Source organism: Cyprinodon tularosa, unplaced genomic scaffold (assembly GCF_016077235.1).
Source record: "Cyprinodon tularosa strain WSP-4 unplaced genomic scaffold, ASM1607723v1 ctg332, whole genome shotgun sequence".
NCBI classification, from domain to species: Eukaryota; Metazoa; Chordata; class Actinopteri; order Cyprinodontiformes; family Cyprinodontidae; genus Cyprinodon; species Cyprinodon tularosa.
This window is the reverse complement of record NW_024039044.1, coordinates 1,981,450-2,006,036: the sequence shown is the minus strand read 5'-3', so window position 1 is coordinate 2,006,036 and position 24,587 is coordinate 1,981,450. Positions and strand designations below refer to the sequence as shown.

The 24,587-nt window shown below is 36.4% G+C and overlaps 1 protein-coding gene across 1 annotated transcript in view; it reads right to left on the bottom strand.

Moving 5' to 3' along the window:
* Positions 1 to 24,587, bottom strand: part of cdh13 (cadherin 13, H-cadherin (heart)) — a 496,790-nt gene that overhangs the window by 216,091 nt on the left and 256,112 nt on the right. The window contains exon 7 of the mRNA XM_038293940.1: positions 7,269 to 7,413. Within this exon, the coding sequence (XP_038149868.1) occupies positions 7,269 to 7,413 (145 nt within the window). The remainder of the gene's footprint in view (positions 1 to 7,268; positions 7,414 to 24,587) is intronic.

The window sequence follows — 24,587 nt, the reverse complement described above, 5'->3', positions numbered from 1 at the left end:
TGTTTATTGCATCTAATATAAACACAGCAGCTGCAGAGAGATGAAACACACCTTGACTTTGTTGCTAAGTATGTGAAATTTGAAGTCAGTTGGTAGCACTTGCCTCTGTTTACAGGTACTGTACTAAATTCATAATTTAACTCAAACTTAACTCTATAAATAAATACTATACGTACCTTTCTTAATAACAAAAAAACAACAACCTTATTTTCCTTTAAATTGAAAATCCTTATTGGTGCCATTGTGTTAACCCCTAAACCTGACGTAAAATCTCATCTGAAAAAAGTTGGAGTGTGAAAACTTTGTCGAAAGCCACATTCAAACAGCAAACAGACTGCACTCTGCAGACATTGGCCTTTCTGTTGTTCCCTGAAATTGACTTCATTCTACTTTAAAACTATTAAAAGAAAGAGGCAGATTTTATTGACCATGATTGATATCAGAGCACTATGCCCCCACTCAAAATGTATTTTTCTGATCCAGGTTTCCAGCTGTGCCATTTTGACATGCATTTACTGCAGCTGTGACAGACAACAAATATAGCCTCCACGTCCCATGGCTCCAAACTGGGCTCTACATCGCTTCATCATAAAAACATGACTCCCTGGGTGAACCGAGTCAGCAGCTGTGGGGAGATAAAGTGCATTGATAGGAGTATAGCAGGATAAACAGGGACTCTGACATGTGTGTTTGTCGGCTAAATATTTCTGTGAACATAATGGCAATCTAACAGATATGTTTCTACTTCTGTTCAGGAGGTGTAATATAATGAAACACCTTCAATCTGCAAAACTTCTGATCTTTATTCACGTCAGTCACAATTTCATCCCAGCAGGATATGAAGTAAATTTAGCTTTATGCTCTCCAATCTTTCCCTTTACTAAGGGTATGTATTTGAGTAAAAATGGCACATCAAATCCATCTTTCTCTCCCTTCACAGCAGGAGCTCCAGCCTAAAACACAAGAAGTGATTTAACAAGGACTAATCTCATAATTTTCTCCCAGTCAGGTCCAATTAAACAAGATATATCACCTTCATGCAGCAATTCGTTTATTTACGCTGTGGGCAAGCCCAGAAGATTCCTACATTAATAAAACATAAAGCTTTAATGTTTTCTGTACTAACGTAAAACCAGCAGCAAAAGAACTAGATTCCTGAGCAACACCTGAATAAATTAAAAGTAAATGGGGCAATGTAAAACCTCGTTTATTAGAATGACAACAAGGTCACAGCATTTGATATTCTATAATTTTCCAAGAGTTTTTTTTTTTTTTTACCTCTTCAAGTTTATTTCAAAAATATATATTACAGAGTTTGTACATAATCAAGGCTTTGAAGCTTAAGTAAAAATGATAAACCACTAAATGGGATGCGCTGTGCGTCCTGACACCTTTCTATCAGAACCAACAATGACTATGGCCAAGATGGTTCACAATGACCTAGTTTTCCAGTCAATCACTGTTCCGTCCTTGTTGTTCTTCAGCAATTGATTCCAACCCTAAATCAGAAATTACCAGTTTTGGAAGTGTTTTGAAATAATTATCTTTAAAGACATTCAGCTCCGTATTGTTAGGTCTGTGTTACGTGCAATAAAAAAGGCAGGTTTAGGGAATGCCAGTCCTTTCAGCTGAAAAGTTTTGTATTAGGATTTCTCATTTCAATTTCATATAAAACTTGTTGATAAAAACCTGCTCCATTAAAAAAATATATAAATAAATACACTGAACTTCTTCAGGTCAGCATTTTATGAATTAAACAGAGCCTCGAGGCCGGAATTAAAGGATATCTTCATTTTTAATTCACACAAACAGAATAGAAGTGGGAATGATTTAAAAGAACATTTTAGGAAAGAGAACAAAGAAATCAATTACAGCAAAGGTTCCACAGGCCAGGGATAATAAGTCAGGCTTCAGCTACAGGGCATATTAGCCCGTGTGTCTGAACCACTTGGCCTCCGAGTTGCTTTATAAGCTGTTTTTACTCCTCCACTGGGTAGGTCCCTTTATCATACGCAGACTGCACCCATTAGAGAAAAAGGGTATAACCTGCAGCATTATTTATTGGCTGTAAATATGACAGATCCACAAAAAAGGATTCATTGTGACGGTGTAATTGCAAAAGGGCGCAATGCTTTCTGAATGTTAATTGGCCAGATTTTGAAATCTTGTACGTTTCACTGGATATTACAGAGCACAATTTAATGCACAACCTTCTCAGCATATGAAGTGAAACAATAAATAACTCTGTTTTTAACTGTATTGTTTTCATTATTCAAAAGTTAGGCAAATAGAGATAAAACTATTCTGGAGCACTTTCCAAGCATTTAACAGAGAAAAGTAAATAACAGAAAAAAGGAGACTCTCATTTTAGAAAGTCACTAATCATCCTGCCTGAAATTCAATAAATAAATAAGTAAAAAGGTTTGTAGTCAGAGCAAGGATCCAAATAACCGAACTAATTTAAATATGAAGTGTGTTTAGAAATGCAGGGTCTGAAGGCAGAAAAGAATGAAAGAGATAAAGAGGAAAAGAAGAAATAAACAAAGAGTGAAGGAGGAGACAGAGGAGGAGAGGCCTTGCCAGGAGTCTTGGGCTTTTGGCTGCCTTTGTTATCAGTTTGCACAGAAATGTCAGAGCGCTGTGACATTCTTCCCTACAGCTTCCCCTGCTGCCCAGCCACCACTCACCACAGAGTAACACACACCACGCTGCTGCAGATAACATGCACACACACACACACACATGTGCCATGGAATGCTTCAAGAGTTGCTTTATTTATTTACTCTAAGGTTTTCTGTGAGAAAAAAAAAACAGTTCAGGAAGTCTGCAGGGAAAACAAAAAGTTTTTTTGGGAATACAGAGAATATATTTTCAAATTAAGACTGAGATAATAGACCCTCAGGCTAAGTTAAAAGATAAACCGTTTTAAGATATTCTGCTGAACTCTAAGTGTACCTCTCCACCTGTACCTGTCTTCCACTAAGGGGATAATTTATTAATAACTTCTTCTCTCTATAAAGGTGAAAAGCAGCTGTTCTCCCATTTTTACATCTAATCTCTAAGAAAAGTCTGGACTCCTTTCACCTGCAGTAAACACATCTAAAGTTAGTTAAAATAGTAAAGCATAATTTATTGTGATGTTTTTAGAAAGCACTTCACTCACCAGGTTCTGACATTTGAACTTTGATCCCAATAATTAAAATATCCCTTCAGAATAAGAACACAAACATTATCAGTGATCAGTGTTTTACTTTTTGATCCTTAAGCTATCATATAAAACAGGGATGGGCAATTCCACTCCTCAGTGGCCAGTGTCCTGACATGATAACAAGGATCCTGGAGAACCTACACATCAAGGATAGGCACCTACAATGATCAGTTTCTCTACGTTTTTCCAAAGAACCCATATTCGTTATATTCAGAGGAGTCAATTAACAATGTACGAATACTTAATTATCTAACTTAAGTAGAAATGTTGGCTATCAATACTTTACTGGAGTAATTATTTTTTAGACAACTTTTTACTTCTACTCCTGTTTTAGCAATTATCTCTACTGTCTACTCCTTAAATTTTAAAAATAAACAATTTTTTTTTCTTTTAAGCTGATTTTTGTTATTGCCTGTACTTAAAAAAATTAAAAACCAACAAATAAATGTATTTCTTCCAGAAAATGTATTTCTGGTTGGACTATGAACATCACCAAATAGTTGTCGCCACATACCGAAATAAATAGTTTTTCAAGATAATGCAAAGTTAAATTTGACACTGTTGCCATTATTTATCAAACAAACAAAAAAATAAGTATAAGGAAGTTATCATCCAGAATTGTAGGAAAATTGTTCCGTTCATTAGTTAGTGCAGTATAAGGTTTAATGCTTCAATCCTTTAACACTTTTTACTGCATTACTTTTTATTTGTGTTTAGCGATCTTAAAAAAAATGCACTTTTACAGTATTACTTAAGCAAAAAAATTATACTCTAACTTCTACACAAGTGTTTTTTTAAACAGATTTATACTTCTACTTGAGTAATAAACATTAATACTTTTGACACCTCTGGTTTGATGGCCATGCTGTTGGTTCCCAACCTCAGCTTTGAGAACCCATAAAGAATAAAATAAAGAAATACCAGAAATCTACAGCAAATCTTTGGCAATGACCTTGGCATTAGTCTTTAACATGGGGGCTCTGACCCTCCTTGTGGGTCACAAAGGTACTGCAGGGGGTTGTAATAATTTGTTTTTTGGAAAAAAAAAGATTTTTTACCAATTTGTATCATTTATAAATAATCATTGTGGAGTCTTTGCTGACTTATTTAAATTCAACTTAGTTTAATTATGTGGCATCAGTAGATGTGGCATCATGTTACTGACTGCAACAAACCCTCACACTGAGCATGCATGCAGCTACAGTTGAGAGAAAAAACTCCCTTTTAACAGAGAGAAACCTCCAGGAGAACCAGGTTCAGTGAGCTGAAATCTACAGAGCACAACTGGGGGTTTATTCAATGTTTTATCAGTGAGAACTTACTGTATAGTTGAAACACTAGCAGAGCTAAAAAGAGCTATAGGGACCTGGCTTATATCATATTGCAGGGGTTGCCATATATTTCAACCTGTGACCCCATAAATATCTCAGAATCAGAGCATGGTTAATACTGCCAATAAAGTCATTAGAATGTGTACAAATATCTGAGACACAAAAACAAAAGGTCTAGAAGAGCAGTAATCAAGTCAGACCATCCACCATCCAAAGACTGGGCTGGTTCTGAGAACTCAGTCGGGTCCGTTTCTTGTTGAGAATGTTTGTCAAGCTTTAACATCTTAAGCTTCTTACTTGGAAAATAGATTCTCAACACATAAATCACACCAATCAGAAGTAAGCTATTGTTAAGAGGGACTTTTACAGCCACAGAGCTTAAAGGACAATGAATTGAGCCAATCAGAATGAAATCTTTTTTTTAATGACAAAAAAGTTTAAATAAGAACTAAAAAGCCCCCTGTTCAGGGTTGATTCAAAGGTTTAAGCAATTATAAAACCTGAAGTAAGCCTTTATAATATGCTGAAAATTTAAGTTGTATCCTGTCTTAATGTCTGATTCTTTACCTCTTTATTATTTTACATAATTTGTATAACCGGCACAGGGTCAATGTGTGAAGCTACAAGCTTGAAGCTAACTTAGTGTGTTTATGGGCCTATATGTGCAGAGATCTTTTGCGCCTCTCTTCAGAGATCTCTTGTATCTTTGGATTTTTGCTGCTCATATGGGTTTTTAGATTTTTTATTTTTTTATTTTGTGGTAGTGACGTTAAGGTGAACCTGGAAAGAAGCAATTTGGTGCTATAGTGCGTCTGTTTGTAATTAATCCTTTTATTTGACATTAATGCAGGTAAACTGCAGGAATCTCTCAAGAAACATGATTCTAAAACATTTTAAATGAGGAAATAATTAGGAATTCAAAGGCAGGATAATTCTTTTCTAGGTGAAAAATAGGTGCACACAGTATAAAATATGATTTAAAATAATTTAATCCTCAGCAGCATGTAGTGTAACGATGACAGTTGGAAGCAATGCATGAGCAAGAAGAATACTTTTTAGCAGGTGGCAAGATAAATTACCACTGTCTCTCCTCTAAAGGCAGCGCGGTTTGTCTTCATTGGTTACAGTCGATCACAAGAAAAAAATAATCCCCGCTAAAAAGACCAATTTTCGTGTCAAGTCAAATGAAACATAAAGACTCAAGCATGAATAGGAGATCATTCAGCAGCCAAATGTAAACTGGCACTGCATTGCAAAAAGCAGGTTGAGCAAAAGGGGAAAAAAACCCAGAAAGCTTTCACCCAAGCATCATGTCAAACACAACAACCCATTGTGAGCTGGAGGGATCTCCAAATCACAGCTGCATGGACGCTGGAAAAAAGGAGCTAAATTGTAATTTTCACAGCCTTAAAGAACACACATAATCACAGCCAGCAGCTCAGAAACATTCTGGCTACACTGATTTATGCATAGCTTATTAAAGGTGTTGGCAAAAAAAAAATGTTCAGCCAAAAGACTAAATAAAAAAGTCTAAGTTAGACGGGAGAAAAGGAAACTAAGAGGACTGACAACAAGTGTCTCATGTAAACCCCCAACCCTAGGTCACAGGCTTAAAGGTAAATTAAACTTCAAGAAGGACTTGAAAAATGATGATCCTCTGATAATACTTAAGGTTACAAAACCATCAAGGCCCAACAGAACCAAAGGATCTGAGCATGTTATTGTGAGCGAATTATATTAAGTGTGTGTTTGCTTATGCTTTTGATCAAAGGTTGAAAATTTGAAAGTTATTTGACTAAAAAACTCATTACAATTTCATCCTGAGCTAAAGAGAAATAATAAACTGATTTAAAATCCAAAGGGAAAGTTGGTGAAAGACAGTAAGAACTCAAAAGGTACAAACTGTTTAGTTTTACAGACATTTTTTAATCAACTCAAGTGACTCCAGAAATCAACTAAAGGCATTATGTTTTGTAATTCTTGGAGACAGATTTTTTAATTCCTTCAAAATTTACTGTATTCAGGAAAATGCTGTTTCAGACAATTAAACATGAGCTTCATCAATAGGATGTAGATGAGTTTGAGTTATTCATGTCTCTTACACTGAATCAAATCAGAAAATAGCGAGAAAACTTTATTAAATTTAGAGGTGTTACAAGATTATCCTTTAACTTTATAGTAAAAAAAACAAAATTGGAATTAATGTGAATGAAACTGATTCTATCCACATTATTGGATTACTCTAATTATATTATATTGAATTTGGTCTATTTGCTTGTAAAGCGCCTTGAGCAGGTATTGCTGATGTAAATTGGTAAAGTGGAGAAAGCTCAGTGCAGGCTCTGTGTGTTTTCTATTACAACATAGTGAAAACTGTGTTTTCTAGTGTTAAAGAAAATTGTTTTATGTTTTTACTGCAAATTGTTCTTTATGAGAAAAAGGAAAATGTTCCATAAAATGTCCTGAGATTCTATTCTTAAGAACTAATCAAAATGAAAATCAAATTTAATACTGCAAGTGTAAACCCTAAAGATGCCTGTAAAATAATAAGAAACTACATTCAGATGTTTGATTAAATGGAACTACGGTTTCAAACAACAGCACCCCCCCATCCTCATCTCCTCTTCTGACCGGAGGACATCTCTAAGTATATGAGATATGGCTGTCCAGCTAAATCCAATAAAAGCTCAATTCTCTCCACAGAGCCTCAATATAACAATTTCACCTACCTGTAGGGGATCCCTCAAGCACCTCTCCGGTATAACGGGATTCTTTGAAGATGGGCCGGTTGTCATTTTGGTCAATCACAGTGATCACAAGTATGGCGGGTCCCTCGATGACATTCCCAGAAAAGTCTGTGGTTGATACCTCCAGCTGTGTGGATAAAACGGTAGATGGGTTTTACTGTTTAAAAGCAAAATAAAATGTTTTTACTGTGATATCTTGAATTCCCAGTGATATCCAAAGAAATTGAGGCCAATTTAAAGGATGTGCCTCTGAAAATACAACCAAAACGACTTCCCACACATCCACACATAATGGTGCTGAAGAGTTTTACAGTTTAAAAATAGCATGAAGTTCAATTTACAGTTGCTTGCTGTGGCAATGATAGTGATGGCTGCTTGATGGAGAGTAAATATTAACAGAAACATCAAACACAGCTGCGTTTGTTCAATCTTAGGTGCCAAAAGTTGATGGACACTGTAAATAACAACCATATTTTTTAGGCTCCAGAGAAAATAAAAACGTGCTTTTGTTTTATAGCTCTTCATTTTTATGATGTGTTGAATATTTGTTGGGTAAAAGGCTAACATAAAAATAAGTATCCGAGAAAGGTTTGCACACAGAACATCTTAGAAGCTTCTAATGGCTTCTGAATATTTTTTTTAACTCTATGTATTCAGTAAATGTATGTCAGATGGTTTATCTCATTTAACTGGCCCTGCTTCAACTTTGGATGGACCACACCGCCACAACTCTAAAAAGCTAAAAAAAAATGCCAGTGCAGGACCACCTATGGATCGTTGGGGTTCCTTTGGTTAGAACCAAGGAATCAGAGAGAGACCCCCATCCACCCTCCGAAACTATAGACAATCAGTATTAATACTAGAGAGGTACCAGTCCATTTTTTTTTAAATCAATCGAATAGCCTGAGCATACCAGGCAATATCTGATACCGATTCAACTAGGGCTGCAACAACGAATCGATACAATCGATAATAATCGACTTTTAAAAGCGTTGGCAACGAATTTCATCATCGATTAGTTGTGTCACGCGATTAATGCGTCATCTGCCGCTGCCGTCATCACATCCACTTGACTGAAACGGGGGAAGAAAAAAAAATACGGCAGAGCGAGTCAGCGCCGCAGGTGCAGTGTTGCCAACTCAGCGACTTTTCAGACCCCTCGACTGACCCGCGACTATTTTTCAAAAAAGCGACTAGCGACAAATCTGGCGACTTTTTACGGTGTCACTGGCGGCTTTTGGAGACTCTTACGTGAAAGCATGTATCGTTCCTACTCTGCCGTGGGGCGCCTCCCCCATCCCAACCCTGTTCTCCCGCTCCCGCAGGATTCCCTCTCAGCGCTGCAGTCAGAGCAGCAGGATGTTTACCCTCAGCGTCCAGACTGCAAATGAAGCGCGCATGCGCCGGGATTGACGGCGCAAATTGATCACAATAATTAAAAGCGCCTGCGCTTTGTAAAGTGAAAAAAGTCGTAACATGCAACTTTTGTCAAAACAAATTAACATGGCACGGAACCACCATGTTTGTTTTGTTTTAAATTGGGGAAACGTAACGTTAGTTTCTCAGGTAGCTCATCTGATGCTTTCCTTACCGTGTTAGTAGGTTACAGACAGTGATAAGGTTGGCTACTTATTTTACTTTTAATTTCATTTGAATTAGCTTAAGCAGCGTTTATATTTTCTTTATGAATAAATTAACATGCAAATTATGAGGGCAAGGCTTTTAAAGTTTAAATCTTCTGGCAAAGATAAAGTAAAGAAGATCCTGCAATTTATGGAAGTAAAGCAGAATAAAATCCAGCAAGATCAGTAATATGTCAATTAATTATATGCCACATTCCCATGTAAATATCTGTCTTTGAAGGAGGTGTTTTTTAGCACCCCTAGTTCTCTCATTTTTATTCCAAATACCGTTTATAATTTGAATCACAGGGCTATTTTTATCTCTATGGTTAAGTATTTTCTCAAGTAGCAACTTTAACTGCTATACTTTCCTGTCTTAAAAGGCAGAACTCTTCTAGTCTAAAAAAACTCATTTGTTGAAATGGGGGGGCCTATTGTTTGAACCCCTTTAAAAAACAAAAATGTCTTTTTTTGCACTTTATGAAACAGTACCCTATATTTTGTGGATGTACAGCTACATTTCTCATGTAAGTTTGAGAAGTTTTAACACAAACATTTATTTTTCAGATTGCACCAGGACAGTTAATGAGCAACCTGTACTTGTGTGTTTGTTCTGTCTAAAATGTTTATTTTGGAATAAAGAGGTTAATATAAAAAATATTTTTTGTCCGATTCATCGATTAATCGAAAAAATAATCATCCGATTCATCGATTTTTAAAATAATCGTTAGTTGCAGCCCTAGATTCAACATTAGAACAGATAACCCATATATCTTGAAATGTGAGTGAAGCTTTAGCCTTGACATAAACAAAGGTAACACATTTACAGAAATATGAACTGGAATGGAGTGGAATGAACTGGATCTCCAATCATGGATATCCAATCAAGGTAATTAGTTAATATCGGAGCTGATATCCGATCTATGTGTCAGATTGGTGCGTCTCTAATTAAAACTAGAGTGATGTGTGAACTTCACAAGACAATATATACAATACCATGGCCAGTTATATAGAATCCAGCTTAAACCTATTTTTTTTCAAACCAACCTAATTCATTTTACTGAGATAAATTATATACTCTAGATGATAGGTGTCAAACTGGTTCCAGAAAGGCCCGCATGACTGCTGGTTTTCTTTCTAATGTAGCAGTAGCACACCAGACTCCATTCATCTCATCCATCATCGGGTTAAGACTGGAGTCTGGTGAGCTACTGTTTGGTTGGAAAGAAAACCAGCTGCCACATGACCTTTCTGGAACCAGTTTGACACCCCTGCCCTAGACATAGATCCAATTACTTGCAGAAAAACCTAAATCTAAATGTAAGAGAACTCAGTTAAAATCATCGATTCATTATCTGTTGATTATAATCACAGAGGGGCGGTGCTAACAGTATCACCAGCAGTCTACGGGTAAAGGCAAGGTACATCCTGGACAGAGTGCCGGTCAATCGCTGTTGAAATCACTTGATCCTAAAATTCTAAGAAATAATATGTTTTCTGAGAAAGCCCAGATCCTTATATTAACTTTTTAAATTAGCAATGGACCCTCATGAGCAAGCTGGCAAGCACAAAGAAAACACAATGTTGATTCTATAACTATTCTGCTTTATGGAACAAACTTTTAATATAACAGAGAAAAAACTAAATTCAAATTTTTCTACCTGCCCTACCTTATCAACTGTTTCACAGAAGGATCTTCTGTTGGCCTTCATCACAAATTAATGTATTCAGTCTCGCCATTGATGCAGTATTTCTAGTCAATCTCCTGTTTTACCTTAGGGACCACGCCAGCTTAGCAGAGCGAAGAGAAAGCATGCACAATACCCATTTAACAAACAAGCAGCTATTAACCCAGAGGGAAACAACCTTGCCCTGTTTAGTCAGCAAACCTATTTCCCTGTTTTATTAAAATCTTTCTTTTTCTACAGAACAGCAGGAACATTGGGTTCAAAGACACAGTGTAAGTTACTGTATGTTTCTAACATTATTCCTTGACATCAATTTAATCCATGAAGGTAAAATTAAGCAGTTCCAGTCTACCCAGTCCTGTCCTGTCTAATTCACATAATGCATCTGCTCTCAGAAGAAATGAGCAAAACATTTTCCATGGTTCACTGCATCTTTAAACACTACAGTACACATGCTCTTCCTGTAACTCTATCTAATGCGTTGCATGCAAATTGTTTAAGGTTAAAAAAAACATAATTTAACAATAGCGTTACGGACAATGACTACATTTATTCAGATGGTGTGGATGTGTTCTATGACCAGATTGAAAGAAAAGATATTAGGACTGAAGAGCGTCTTTAGTCAACCCCTATTTTCTACCCAGCTATATTGGTCTATAAATTCAGATGAGGCACAACACATTACATAGATTGCAGGTATATCTTGAAGATATAAAAACCTGGATAACTCTTAACTTTCTTTTCCTGAATGCAGACAAAACAGAAGTTATACTCTTTGGGCCAGAGTCCAAAAAAAAAGTCCAAAAGAAGCTGATTAGTCAGTCACTTAATTTGGATGGGATTAAACTGATCTCAGATAATAAAAAAAAAAATCTTGGTGTTACTTTTGTTCAGATCCTGTCATTTAAATCCCATATCAAAGAGGTCTCTAGAATTTCCTTCCTCTGTGGAATAACGCAGAAATTAGAAATATCCTGTCCAGGTGTGATGCTAAGAAACTAGTCCATGCATTTGTTACTTCAAGGCTGGACTATTGTAATTCTTTGCTATCAGCAAGTCTACAAACTGTAGCTAAAAGCCTTTAGCTGATCCAAAATGCTGCAGCCAGAGTGCTCATGAAAATTAAAAAGAGAGTCATATCTCTCCTATCCTGGTTTCTCCTTTTTGGCTTCCTGATAAGTCCAAAATAAAATTTAAAATCCTCCTTCTCACATGTAAAGCCTTAAATGGCCAAGCTCCATCTTATATCAGAGATATGATTGTTTCTTACGTTCCTAACATAGCCCTTCGTTCGCTCTCAAACTGCAGGTTCTGAAGATCTTTTAGTTATCAGGCTCCTCTCCTGTTGAACCAACTACCAATTTTAGTCCGTGACTCCCTGTCTACTATTAAGGATAGGCTTAAAACTTTCCTTTTTGATAAAGCCTTCTAGTTAGAGTTACTCATTTTATCCTGAGCTATCTCTATAGTTGTGCTGCTATAGGCTTAGACTTCTGGAGGACATAGGGACCCCCATTTCATCATTCTGCTTCATTCTATCTCTATTCTCCCACTCTGCAGAATTTGTTACTTCAATCTCTAACATTATGCTCTTTTTGCTTTTTCTCATAGTAGCTTTGCCTCATCTGTTCCTGTTTGGCTGTGACACCGTCCTGGAGAGAAATATCAGCTTTGCTGCTGCCATCAACACCTTTGTATATAGATGTTGCCTTTTTTTTTAGTGTAGTCCTGTTTCTCTGATTGTGACTGGTTGGATGTGCTCTCTTTATCCTCTGACATGGGAGCTGATTTGGAGCTTGTCTGCCTGGCTGTGTGCTTCCTGGACCGGGCCGCCTTTTACAGCTGCCTTTTGTGTCTCTGCTTCAGTCTCCTTGAACCCCAGGCAGCCTCAGCAGATGGCCGCTCACACTGCGCCTGGTTCTGCTAGAGGTTGTTTCTTGTTAAAAGGGAATTTTTCCTCTCCACTATTGCTACAAGCATGCTTAGTGTGAGGGATTGCCTTCGAGTCAATGAGTCGATGCAATCAACTGGTTTTCCTTAGATAGAAAACTTTGAATCAATTTGACTCTATGATCTGGTGAACCGTATAGTGCCTTAAGATCACATGTTGTGAATTGGTGCTATATAAATAAACTGAATTGAATGGAATTATTTTCTAGGAGTTAAGGCTATGTGCAAGAGGAAATTCATATATTTAAAAAAACATATTTATAGTACCATGTGATTACGGTCATCTGCATCTGCCGCAAAAATGGCACTCTGTAGTGAATGTGCAATTAAGCAATGCTTAATGTAATTGCATATTTAAAACATTAAAATTTCAGCACTGTGCCCATTAATTAGTCCTTTGATATCTGATTATAGCTTTTAACTCTACTGAATTCTGGATGGTCCCCTGACCATTATATTTTTTTTCATTGTTCTTGTTTTTTTAAGTAAATGTAATATCTCTATGTAAATTCTCCACCTACTTACACTGCTCTGTAACTTGATTGCTTACTGTGCTATTTCTTGTTATTGTTGCATTGTTGATTTTATTATTTCATATTGCTGACTCAACCAGCAATATTCCAGTATTGTCCCATTTTAAAATAAACTACACTGCAAAAACAATCCAGAAATAAGTAAAAAATGGCTTAAATTAAGTATATTTAGCCTTAATTTGAGCAGGTAAATAAGATGATTTGCCAATGGAATGAGTATTTTCACTCTTAAAATAAGATAGTTAGATAATATTTACTTGAAATAAGACGATAAAATAGTTTTTTCTTATTTTAAAAGGAAATTGTCTTGTTCCATTGGCAAAGTGTCTTACTTACCTCCTCAAATCAAGGAAAAACACACTTATTTTAAGAAAAAATAACTTATTGAGATTTATATTTTTTGCAGTGTAGAAAAAGCTGTTTCGGAGAAACAGCAAGTGGGAATGCTTTTGCTGAATGAATAAAGCTGAAATTAACTGCAGAACATATGAAAATGTGATAGGAAGTCATCAGAAACTTCAAACTGCAGAAAACAATTGAATCATCTGAAGATTTTTGTAGGGTAGAATTATTTGGCACTAAAATGGCAGAAAGAAACTCATCTTAAAAGCTGCACAGCCAAACCATACATAATATCAAAAATGTCATTAATATGTGCACTAGAAGGGTCTTAATATAATGTCTATCAAGTTTCTAGAAAAATTTCTAAAGAAATTTTGAAGTGGGGCCACCTACTGCCCAGAAACATGTCAGGCATGTTATGAATTAGCAGCAAACAGAAAAGCTTAATTCCTGTCCAGAAAAAAGAGCAAAATTAAGCCAAGGTTCACAGCATAGGCTGAACAATATAAAATTAGCTGAATCAGAAAATAAATTACAAAGAAAAAATTGAATCTTATCTGGTTGAAGAAAATATGAGTAGCTCAAGGATGGGAAGTAAAATGTTGAGGAAGATGGTATTGAATAAGTATCAAAATTTTGAAATTGTGGAAATGTCAAGACTTGGCACAACAATTTGAAATGATTTAAAATGTGTTGGTTGATCAGCATAAAGAAAACCGTGTCATCCTTAGAGGATTGAAAATATACAAACCTATGTGCAAGACTGACCATGAGAAGCAGAGGAAGGACAGAGAGAGAAGCTTATAGAAAGAGAGTTAGTACCACTTAAGGAGCTGAATTTATAAAAAAAAAAACTAACCTGCATGTTACGAGCCGCTGCAGTGATGAAAGCACCGTTGGCAGGCTTAGGCTGCATGTTATGAGGTTAGCAGATGCTGTATCTCAGTGTAAATCTTAGAACCTGGTTAAGAAATATGCTCTGAGGTCTGTGGTCAACAGGCCTTGGTAGTGTAATTTGAAGAAATTGGTTGAATTTGGGTCATAGCTACAAGCCACACGGCACAATGAATGAGTGTGTGTAAGGAAGAGGCTTTTATTTTGTAGAGTCCCTTTAGTCTTATTTTGAAAGTCTATCATGGATGTGTGTCAAGGGAAGGGTCATGCCCAGCAGTTATATAGAATCCATTTCTAAATATGAAATCACTGGTTTTCCATGTCATTGGGTGAATAGATGCTGTATTAGAGCGTAAATGGGAGACTTTTATTGTGAACTTCACTCCGGGGTATGTTTTGAAAAGGTCCCTAGAGTCTAATAGAAACAGACTGGTAGAGTTTGGGTCATAATGCTGATCCATTTGCATCAATTAATACGCGTGTATAATATAGAGGCTTTTATTTTGTAGGGTCACTGGAGTCTTATTTTGAAAGTCTAGCAGTAGTGTGTTGAGAAAAGGGTCAGACCCAGCAGTGATACTTGATGACTTTCCAATCATTAAATCATTCTTTCCCCTGTTATTAGGGCAGTAGATGAAGTGGCAATGGGAGGCTTTTATTTTGAAATTTGCTGTGGGGTGTGTTTTGAAAAACCCCTAGAGTCTCATTTTTAAAAAAAGTGGTTGAGTTTGGGTCATAATGTTGAGCCATATACTGGGAAAAAAATATGAGTTTAATGTAGGGGCTTTTATTTTGAAGGGTCCCCGGAGTCTTATTTTGAAAGTCTATCAGGGTTGCGTGTGAAGGGAAGGGTCATGGCCAGTAGTCATATTGTATCCACTTCCTAATGTTAAATCAGTGTTGTCTCCCTCCATTAGATTAAAATGTGCTGTTTAAAGTGGTGGAGGTAAAATCTCTTTGAAGCATGGTTACCTTGACGACGTTAACGAGCCTGTCAGTGACAGAGAGACATGCGCATCACTTTCGTTCCTTAGTTCTCAGGCTTTTTTGAATGGGATTATCAGCTCCGAACAAACGAGTGCTGAAGACAAACCGTAAATGGTATCTAAAAAATTCTTTCAGTCTAAGCGACAGCTATCCTTTGTCTCCAATTGGGGTAACTTTCATAGATGTAGCTCATTCACAACCTTAATACAGGACAGAGTATTAAGGTTGCTCTCAAAAGCAAAACTTTCCCTCCGAACAAACGAGCGGTGAGCCAAAACCGTAATAGGTATTCAAAAAATTCTTTCACCGTGAGCGTCAGCCATCTTTGGACTACAACTGGTGTAACTTTCATATTTCTACAATATTTCGTCTAGGCGTGGTGACGATGTAAAAAAGTGTATAATTGTCAAAATCTTGATTTTGGGGTTCGGACAGATTTGTTACCCCCGAACAAACCTTTTTCCTGGCTAAACGATAAAAGATATCGACACACTTCCTTCAATGTGAGTGCTAGGAAGGTCTGAGGAACAACTTCCACAAGGCTCATGTTGCTACGTCTAACGGTTCCCAAATGGGAGCGATACGAAAAAGTCTGTTGTTTTGAATTTTCAGTTCGGATTTTCAGAGAGCTCTCATTGGATTTCTATTGGAGAAGTGTGGACTTCTTCGTGGTCTGGGCCAAACTGTCGGAAAACCGTAAATGCCACACAAATCTAGATAGGGTAAAAAATGAGCGAGTGAGTTGAAGCTGTTCGGCATGAGTGAAATGTTTGAAAACGCTAGAGTGGCACACTCTAGCAGCTGAACATTCCGTCCATAGACTTCCATTATAAATTTGAAAATTTGTAAAAATTGTTTAAAAGTTTGAAGCTTCACTGAAGCAAAACTGTAAAAGTTAGCAAAAAGCTGAGATAAATAGTAATAGCAGAAAGATACGGAAACATTTTAAAAGTTGAATGGTGTTTCTAGCTGAAAGTATGCTGAAGTAGTTAAAGGGCAAAGTAGCTGAAGATTTAGTGGAATTTTTGAAGTTTTACATGCATTTCAATGGGACAGAAAAAGTCATAAAAAGCTAAATATTTAAAAAAGTATAATAGCTGAAGTTACCACAAGATACAGCAGGATGGACCAGAAGAAGCTGAACGTTTTGATACCAAATTTGTTGAAATCGGCTGAAGTATGGGGAACTAGTTAGAGACGGAAAAACGTACGGAAAGTATAATAATAATAACTAGAAAAAGCTGTTTCGGAGAAACATCAAAGTGGGAATGCTTTTGCTGAATGAAAAAAGCTGAAATTACCTGAAGAACATATGAAAATGAGATAGGAAGTCATCAGAAAATTCAAACTGCAGAAAACAATTGAATCATCTGAAGATTTTGTAGGGTAGAATCATTTGGCAGTAAAATGGCAGAAACAAACTCATCTTAAAAGCTGCACAGCCAAACCATACATGATATCAAAAAATGTCTTGAATGTGGGCACTAGAAGGGTCTTAATATAATGTCTCCCAAGTTTCTAGAAAAATGTATAAAGAAATTTTGAAGGGGGGTTTACCTACTTTCCAGAAACATGTCAGGCGTGTTATGAATTAGCAGCAAACAGAAAAGCTTAATTCCTGTCCAGAAACAGAGCAGAATGAAGCCAAAGTTCACAACATAGGCTGAAAAGTATGAAATTAGCTGAAGTAGAAAAGAAATTACAAAGAAAAACTTTAATCTTATCTGGTTGAAGAAAAAATTAGTAGCTTAAGGATGGGAAGTAAAATGTTGAGGACAATGGTATTGAATAAGTCTTAACATTTTGAAATCATATGTGGAAATGTCAAGACTTGGCAAAACCATTGGAAAATTATTTAAAATGTGTCGGTTGATCAGCATAAAGAAAACAGTGTCATCCTTAGAGGATTGAAAATCTACAAACCTATGTTTAAGACTGACCATGAGAAGCAGAGGAAGGACAGAGAGAGAAGCTTATAGAAAGAGAGCTAATACCACTTAAGGAGCTGAATTTATAAAAAAAAATTGAACCTGCATGTTACGAGCCGCTGTGGTGATGAAAGCACCGTTGGCAGGCTTAGGCTGCAAGTTACGAGGTTAGCTGATGCTTTATTACAGTGTAAATCTAAGAACCTGATTAAGAAATATGCACTGAGGTGTGTGGTCAACAGGCCTTGGTAGTGTAATTTGAAGAAATTGGTTGACTTTGGGTCATAGCTACAAGCCATACGGCACAATGAATGAGTGTGCGTAAGGAAGAGGCTTTTATTTTGTAGGTTCCCTTTAGTCTTATTTTGAAAGTCTATCATGGATGTGTGTCAAGGGAAGGGCCATGCTCAGCAGTGATATAGAATCCATTTCTAAATATGAAATCACTGGTCTTCCATGTTATTGGGTGAATAGATGCTGTATTAGAGCGTAAATGGGAGACTTTTATTGTGAAATTTGCTCTGGGGTATGTTTTGAAAAGGTCCCTAGAGTCTAATAGAAACAAGCTGGTAGAGTTTGGGTCATAATGCTGGGCCATTTGCATCAATTAAAACACAAGTACAATACGGAGGCTTTTATTTTGAAGAGTCACTGGAGTCTTATTTTGAAAGTCTAGCAGGGTTGTGTGTTGAGAAAAGGGTCAGACCCAGCAGTGATACTTGATGACTTTCTAATCGTTAAATCACTCTTTTCCCTTGTTATTAGGGCAGTAGATAAAGTGGCAATGGGAGGCTTTTATTTTGAAATTTTCTGTGGGGTGTGTTTTGAAAACCCCTTAGAGTCTCATCTTTAAAAAAGTGGTTGAGTTTGGGTCATAATGTTGAGCCATATGCTGGGAAAAAAATATGAGTTTAATTTAGGGGCTTTTATTTTGAAGGGTCCCCGGAGTCTTATTTTGAAAGTCTATCAGGGTTGCGTGTGAAGGGAAGGGTCATGGCCAGTAGTCATATTGTATCCACTTCCTAATGTTAAATCAGTGTTGTCTCCCTCCATTAGATTAAAATGTGCTGTTTAAAGTGGTGGAGGTAAAATCTCTTTGAAGCACGGTTACCTTGACGACGTTAATGAGCCTGTCAGTGACAGAGAGACATGCGCTTCACTTTCGTTCCTTTCCTCTCAGGCTTTTTTGAATGGGAATTTCAGCTCCGAACAAACAAGTGCTGAAGACAAACCGTAAATGGTATCTAAAAAATTCTTTCAGTCTAAGCGAGAGCTATCCTTTGTCTCCAATTGGGGTAACTTTCATAGATGTAGCTCATTCACAACCTTAATGGGAAGGAGGAATAAAAAGTTTTGAGAAATCCTGCTGGTCTCATTGAATAACATTGAGTTCCATGGTAGAGCAGAACTCTCAAAAGCAAAACTTTCCCTCCGAACAAACGAGCGGTGAAGCAAAACCGTATTAGGTATTCAAAAAATTCTTTCACCGTGAGCGTCAGCCATCTTTGGACTACAACTGGTGTAACGTTCATATTTCTACAATATTTCGTCTAGGCGTGGTGACGATGTAAAAAAGTGTATAATTGTCAAAATCTTGATTTTGGAGTTCGGACAGATTTGTTACCCCCGAACAAACCTTTTTCCTAGCTAAACGATAAAAGATATCGACACACTTCCTTCAATGTGAGTGCTAGGAAGGTCTGAGGAACAACTTCCACAAGGCTCATGTTGCTACGTCGAACGGTTCCCGAATGGGAGCGATACGAAAAAGTCTGTTTTTTTTAATATTCAGTTCGGATTTTCAGAGAGCTCTCATTGGATTTCTATTGGAGAAGTGTGGACTTCTTCGTGGTCTGGGCCAAACTGTCGGAAAACCGTAAATGCCACATAAATGAGGGTTACATTTCCTGAATCCTGATAAAAATCCCTACGTTTTGATGTATAATTTATTTCAATTGAGTTAAAAATGAGATGCTGAGAACAATTTGTTCGGAAAAACCAGAACAGCTCAAAAGCTAGAGCACGCACTCTAGCAGTTGAAGAATTCCGCCCATAGACTTCCATTATAAATCTGAAAATCTTAAAATTTTCTTTTAAAGTTTGAAGCTTCACTGAAGCAAAACAGTAAAAGTTAGCAAAAAAGCTGAGTTAAACAGTAATAGCAGAAAGATACGGAAACATTTTAAAAGTTGAATGGTGTTTCTAGCTGAAAGTATGCTGAAGTAGTTAAAGGTCGAAGATGATAAAGTTTTATCTGAATTTTGCTGAAATCTAAGAATTCTAAATGCATTTCAATGGGGACAAAAAAAACGCAGAAAAAGCAGAATATCGCGAAAACTACAAAAAATATCTTTACCAAAAGACATAGCACAATTCTCCTGAACAAGCTGAACGTTTTGATACCAAAATTGTTGATATCGGTTGAAAACTGCGGGACTAGTTAGAGTCAGAAAAATTTGAAGTGAACAACAATAAGCGGGAATGCATAAGCATTCCCACTTGATAATAATAAAGAGAAACAGAAAAACAATAAGTGGGAATGCATAAGCATTCCCACTTGATGAATAAACTCAAATGAACCCATCAAAAAAAACAAAAAAAAAACACATACTAAATAGTGTCAAAAACAGGTTCAGTTGTGGGATGCCTCAACTGTTCTAACTGGTCACTCATGTTTTTTTTAACATGCTTGATGTGATGGTTTACAGGGGGCTGGAGATAATATTGCTCACTTCCATGCTATGAAACCATCACTTTCTATTTATAAACCTTCCTTTCCATTAGTCCACAAATGTTTTTAGTACAGTTCAGATCAGGTGAGCCTGCAGGATGCTTTCAAAGAGGGACTTTATTTTCCTACTAAACCTCCCCAATGATGTGAAATCAAGGATCCAGTATTGATCAGCTAAAAGATTTTTTTTTTTTTTTTTTTTTCTCCTGCACCTGTGAAATGTGGTTTTAAAGTTACAAGACCGCAGTTAGCATAGGTGGGACAGACATTTTACTGAGGATCTTTCTGTGTCTTCATAATTTGCCCATGCAATCATCAAGTTTAGAAATACATTTACTTTTCCATAAATTGTAGTCAGAGACTGGTCTGGCCATCCAGACTGATTTATGGCATAACATGTCATATCAGTCTGGAAAGTAGCAAGTCAAGCCAAAGTAATAGTCAATAGACACAGTTTAGAAGAAACCAAACAACTATGGATTAAATGCTAAAAGATATTTTGTTAGAAATGTAAAGGTTTATATAGCTCATTTGGGATATAATTAAAGAGAGTCATTGTAACATTGCTTAATTGAAGCTGCATTTTTTTTTCTGTTATGATTAGAGAAATGTGATGCTGTGATGCTCCATGCTTATATTTAAAGATACTTCCATGGTTTGCAATACTTTAAATAAACAAATCACCTGACCTCTGTGGAATTTTATTACATGCTGACGAGATGATTTAAACACATGAAGCTCCTTTGGAGCAGGGACACATCTAAATATACAAAACACCAGGCCTCGAGTAAAAGACATGGGATGTTATAAATCAGAGTCAGGATTGTTGAACATCCAGAGACAGTGTTCAAGGTGACAATGACTGTTCCACATTTAGAGGTTAGCTTCAATAGTTATATGTATTCAGTGGTAATGACTATTCTATCTATTACTACTTACATTCTTAGCAAGCGTCTACAAAAAGCAGCAGCGAACCCCAAGATTTCTCTTCCCAGATCAATGTCATGCTTATTAGCACCAAAACAACCATGCATTCTTTTTTTTTTTTTCAAGAGGGGCAAATCAGACACAAAAATCTCTGCGATCATTAGAGCAACAAAAAGGCATTGGTATAATGCCAGACAGAAGAGGGAGAGACTGTCCACATGTAAACATATTGGCACCATCAAAAATTAAAGAGTAGTATTTCTAGGAAAAGAAATGTCTGAGTGGAACAGATTAATGCACAGGGAAGCAAACAATCTTTATGCAATTAAACCAAGGCCAAACAATGGAATGTTTATGAGTTAAAAAAAGAAAGAAAACCAAAATGTCCAAAGCTCCGGAGAAGAAACATCACACTCATTAGAAAGGGGGGCTTTCCTAACTTATTATCAGAGATGGGAAGTAACGAAGTACAAATACTTCGTTACTGTACTCAAGTAGATTTTTCTGATATTTTTACTTTACTTTACTACTTATTTTTATGTCGACTTTTTACTTCTACTCCTTACATTTTTACACAAATATCTGTACTTTCTACTCCTTACATTTTAAAAAATTGGCTCGTTACTTTAGTTTTGAATCATTTTAATGGAGTTACCGTTATTATTTTTCACGTCACTGTGAAAACGGAGCCGTTTTCCCCTTCTGTTCCCAAAGTGTAGCCGCTGTCTATCACGCACAGCGTCACATCCTTCACTACATTTCCCAGCATGCACCACAAACCGGCCATCATGGCGGCGGCAGTTCCAAACAATTCACCAGGTAATTTACACTAGTTCCGAAATTACAACGTCACCTTTCATTCAACACTTTACTTACTCACCAGCGTAGCAAACTCTGAAGGTACCCACTGCGACAGCTTTAATATACATTCCGTAGTCGGTAATAAAACTTCCCAGTCAAATTACACATTATCTTCCCTTAGTCCGTCAGCATACTGGTCCGTGTGGAAACACGTACCGCATCGGAGCCAGTCTCTTATCCATTGTCCCAGGGCATTGAAAAAGACTATTAGGGGGCAGGGGTGTTAAGTGGGATTTCAATGAATGTAATAATTGTTTGCATGGTAATAAGTAGGTAAATTGGTAATGTTAGCATGGTTAAATTATTTCATTAATATGTATGTTTTTGTATGAATGATGCTATTGTCTGTATTTATTTTTCTACAATGTTTTTTTTTTAATGAACTTTATTTAAACAAGGTGGGTAGAAACAAGTTAGGCAATAAGAACATTAGAATTCTAATTCTATAGAAGGCATAGTAGAGGCAGATTTCAGAATGAAAATACAAAGTAACTTTGATGAGGAAAATAAAAAATGCGTGAGTAATGCTAATAATACAATAAAATAACATAAAGACAAGGGGATTCATATGTTAGGATTAATGTACATCAGTGGGCAGTTCCATTAGTATTTCAGTCAGGTATTTGTAAGATTCGATACATTCAAGAGATGTCAAATATAAATTAAATTCAGATAAAAAAATACTAAAGATAGGGGAGGATCTCAAGACTCTCTGTTTATGAATAAAGAATTTTGCTAAACAAAAAATTAGGTTACAACAGAGTTCTATTGTTTTGTCTTTCAATAGTATTCCAAAAACTACCATATCTCTAGAAATAGAATTAGGGAGTGCCATTTTTGATTTGATCCATCTTTCTAAACAATTCCAAAATGTTTTAGTCTGACTGCATTCATAGAAGACATGGTCTATAGTTTCTACATCACTTTCACAGAATGAGCATTTATTGTCATCAATATTAAAACGGATTCTTAGTAGTTCTTTTGATGGGTAGATGGCAGTTTCTTTAGCTTTTGGTTGTATAGGAAGTTTAAAAAAAAAAGTTCTTGGTATTTCAATTGATTTTTGTTCAAATTTGCAAAGAATGTTATTTTTATTTATTTTCCCAGGGAACAAAGTTTCATTTAGATAGTTTCTAATTGTGTGGTTATTGAATTTTTTATCATTGATTGATATTCCATTAATAGATAAATCGGGTAGTTTGGGGGTAATTGGATGATATATTATTATATTTTGAATCTGATTAATAAATTGTTCTGGCAAGGCGTTAAGTAATCTTGTAAATTCATCTTTTGGAGGAAGGAACTGATATTTTGTACAGAATTGTTCGTAATTTAATATGTAACCATTAGTGTCCATTAAGTGTATAATAGACCAAATATTCTTCTCCATCCAATCTTTGTAGAATAATGACTTATTGCGATGTAGAATAAATCTATTATTTCATATGATAGAGGAGTGTGGCGAGTAGTTATGAACATATATCATTTTCCATTTTTTCTACAATGTTAACTGTGCTTTATTGGGGATTTCCCTTCCTGTTTAGTTGGGCTGTCCCAGTTGGCTGATTATTGGTGGGTCTATTTAAGGGGCACACTCCCAATGGCTTAGGGGTCTGCTTGGAGAGACTGGTTGGAGAAACTGCTCTTGAAGGTCTGCTTAGAGAGACTATATATAAAGTCAGCTTGCTGTGAGGCTGTCAGTGTTTTGTATTGCCTGCAATGGCCGGTTTTGTTTTCTTTATTTGAAAGTATTTTGTTTGTTTTTTTTTTTTTTGTCTTCACCGTTGCACCAGTAAATAAACCGCTACACGCTTTTGAACTGGAATTTTGTTGTCCACTGGTTCTTACCACCTTTTTGCAAGTCATCTACTTACTCCTCCTCTGACGTGAGACGGGAGCTGGTGAGCCGTTTTCTCACAAATACCAAATTCAGTCTAATTGGATGGGAATCTACGTTGCATTTGACGCACCACTACAAGATGAATCGACAGATTCGGCGGTATTAATTCGCGGCAAATCATTGCAGCTTGGTGGCGGTGGCGTTAGCATAGTAGTATGGACGACGAGATGATTGAAAATGAACACAACGGAGATCTAGTCCTATTGGCAGACATCCATTTAAAATGTAGGCAACGGCATGAAAAAAGTGGTTTCTACTTTTACTTTTATACTTTAAGTAAATTTACAAGCCTGTACTTTGTTACTTTTACTTGAGTAAAGAAGTTTAATCAGTACTTCCACTTTTACCAGAGTATTTTTTAACACAAGTATCTGTACTTTTACTCAAGTACGGAAAGTGAGTACTTTTGCCATCTCTGCTTATTATAAGAGGGATTGTTTTAGTCCCTCAATTTTCTTTCATGTATTCTCTACAAAGGTGTATCTAATTATTATGAGCCTTATTATGGGCCTTCCTTACTTTGCAATGTTAAGGTTTTGCATCTGTTATTCATGACATCCTCAATCTTTGAATACCAGATGCAACAATCCCTGCAGAAACATTTCTTGTGTTCTTTTACATGTGTAATTTAGCATGCCTTAATTGGAATCACTGATGATCAGGCCTGTAGTGCCAAAAAAGCTTCTCAAATTCAGGATGGAGCTGCTGATGTCAGGCTGCTCCATTCTTTCAGTTTTTTAGATTGCAGATTATAACTGTAAACGTAAGGTTACCTGTTTTAATGTACAGTATTTCTATACTGTTCACAAAAATTCCAGATAATGAACTGATATAACAAAAGCCATAAAATCCCAAACTGAACTAAACCAAACTGGATTTCTTAGACCATTCCATCCTTTAGCAGTGCAGCACAATAGTTATGTTCCACATTTACATTA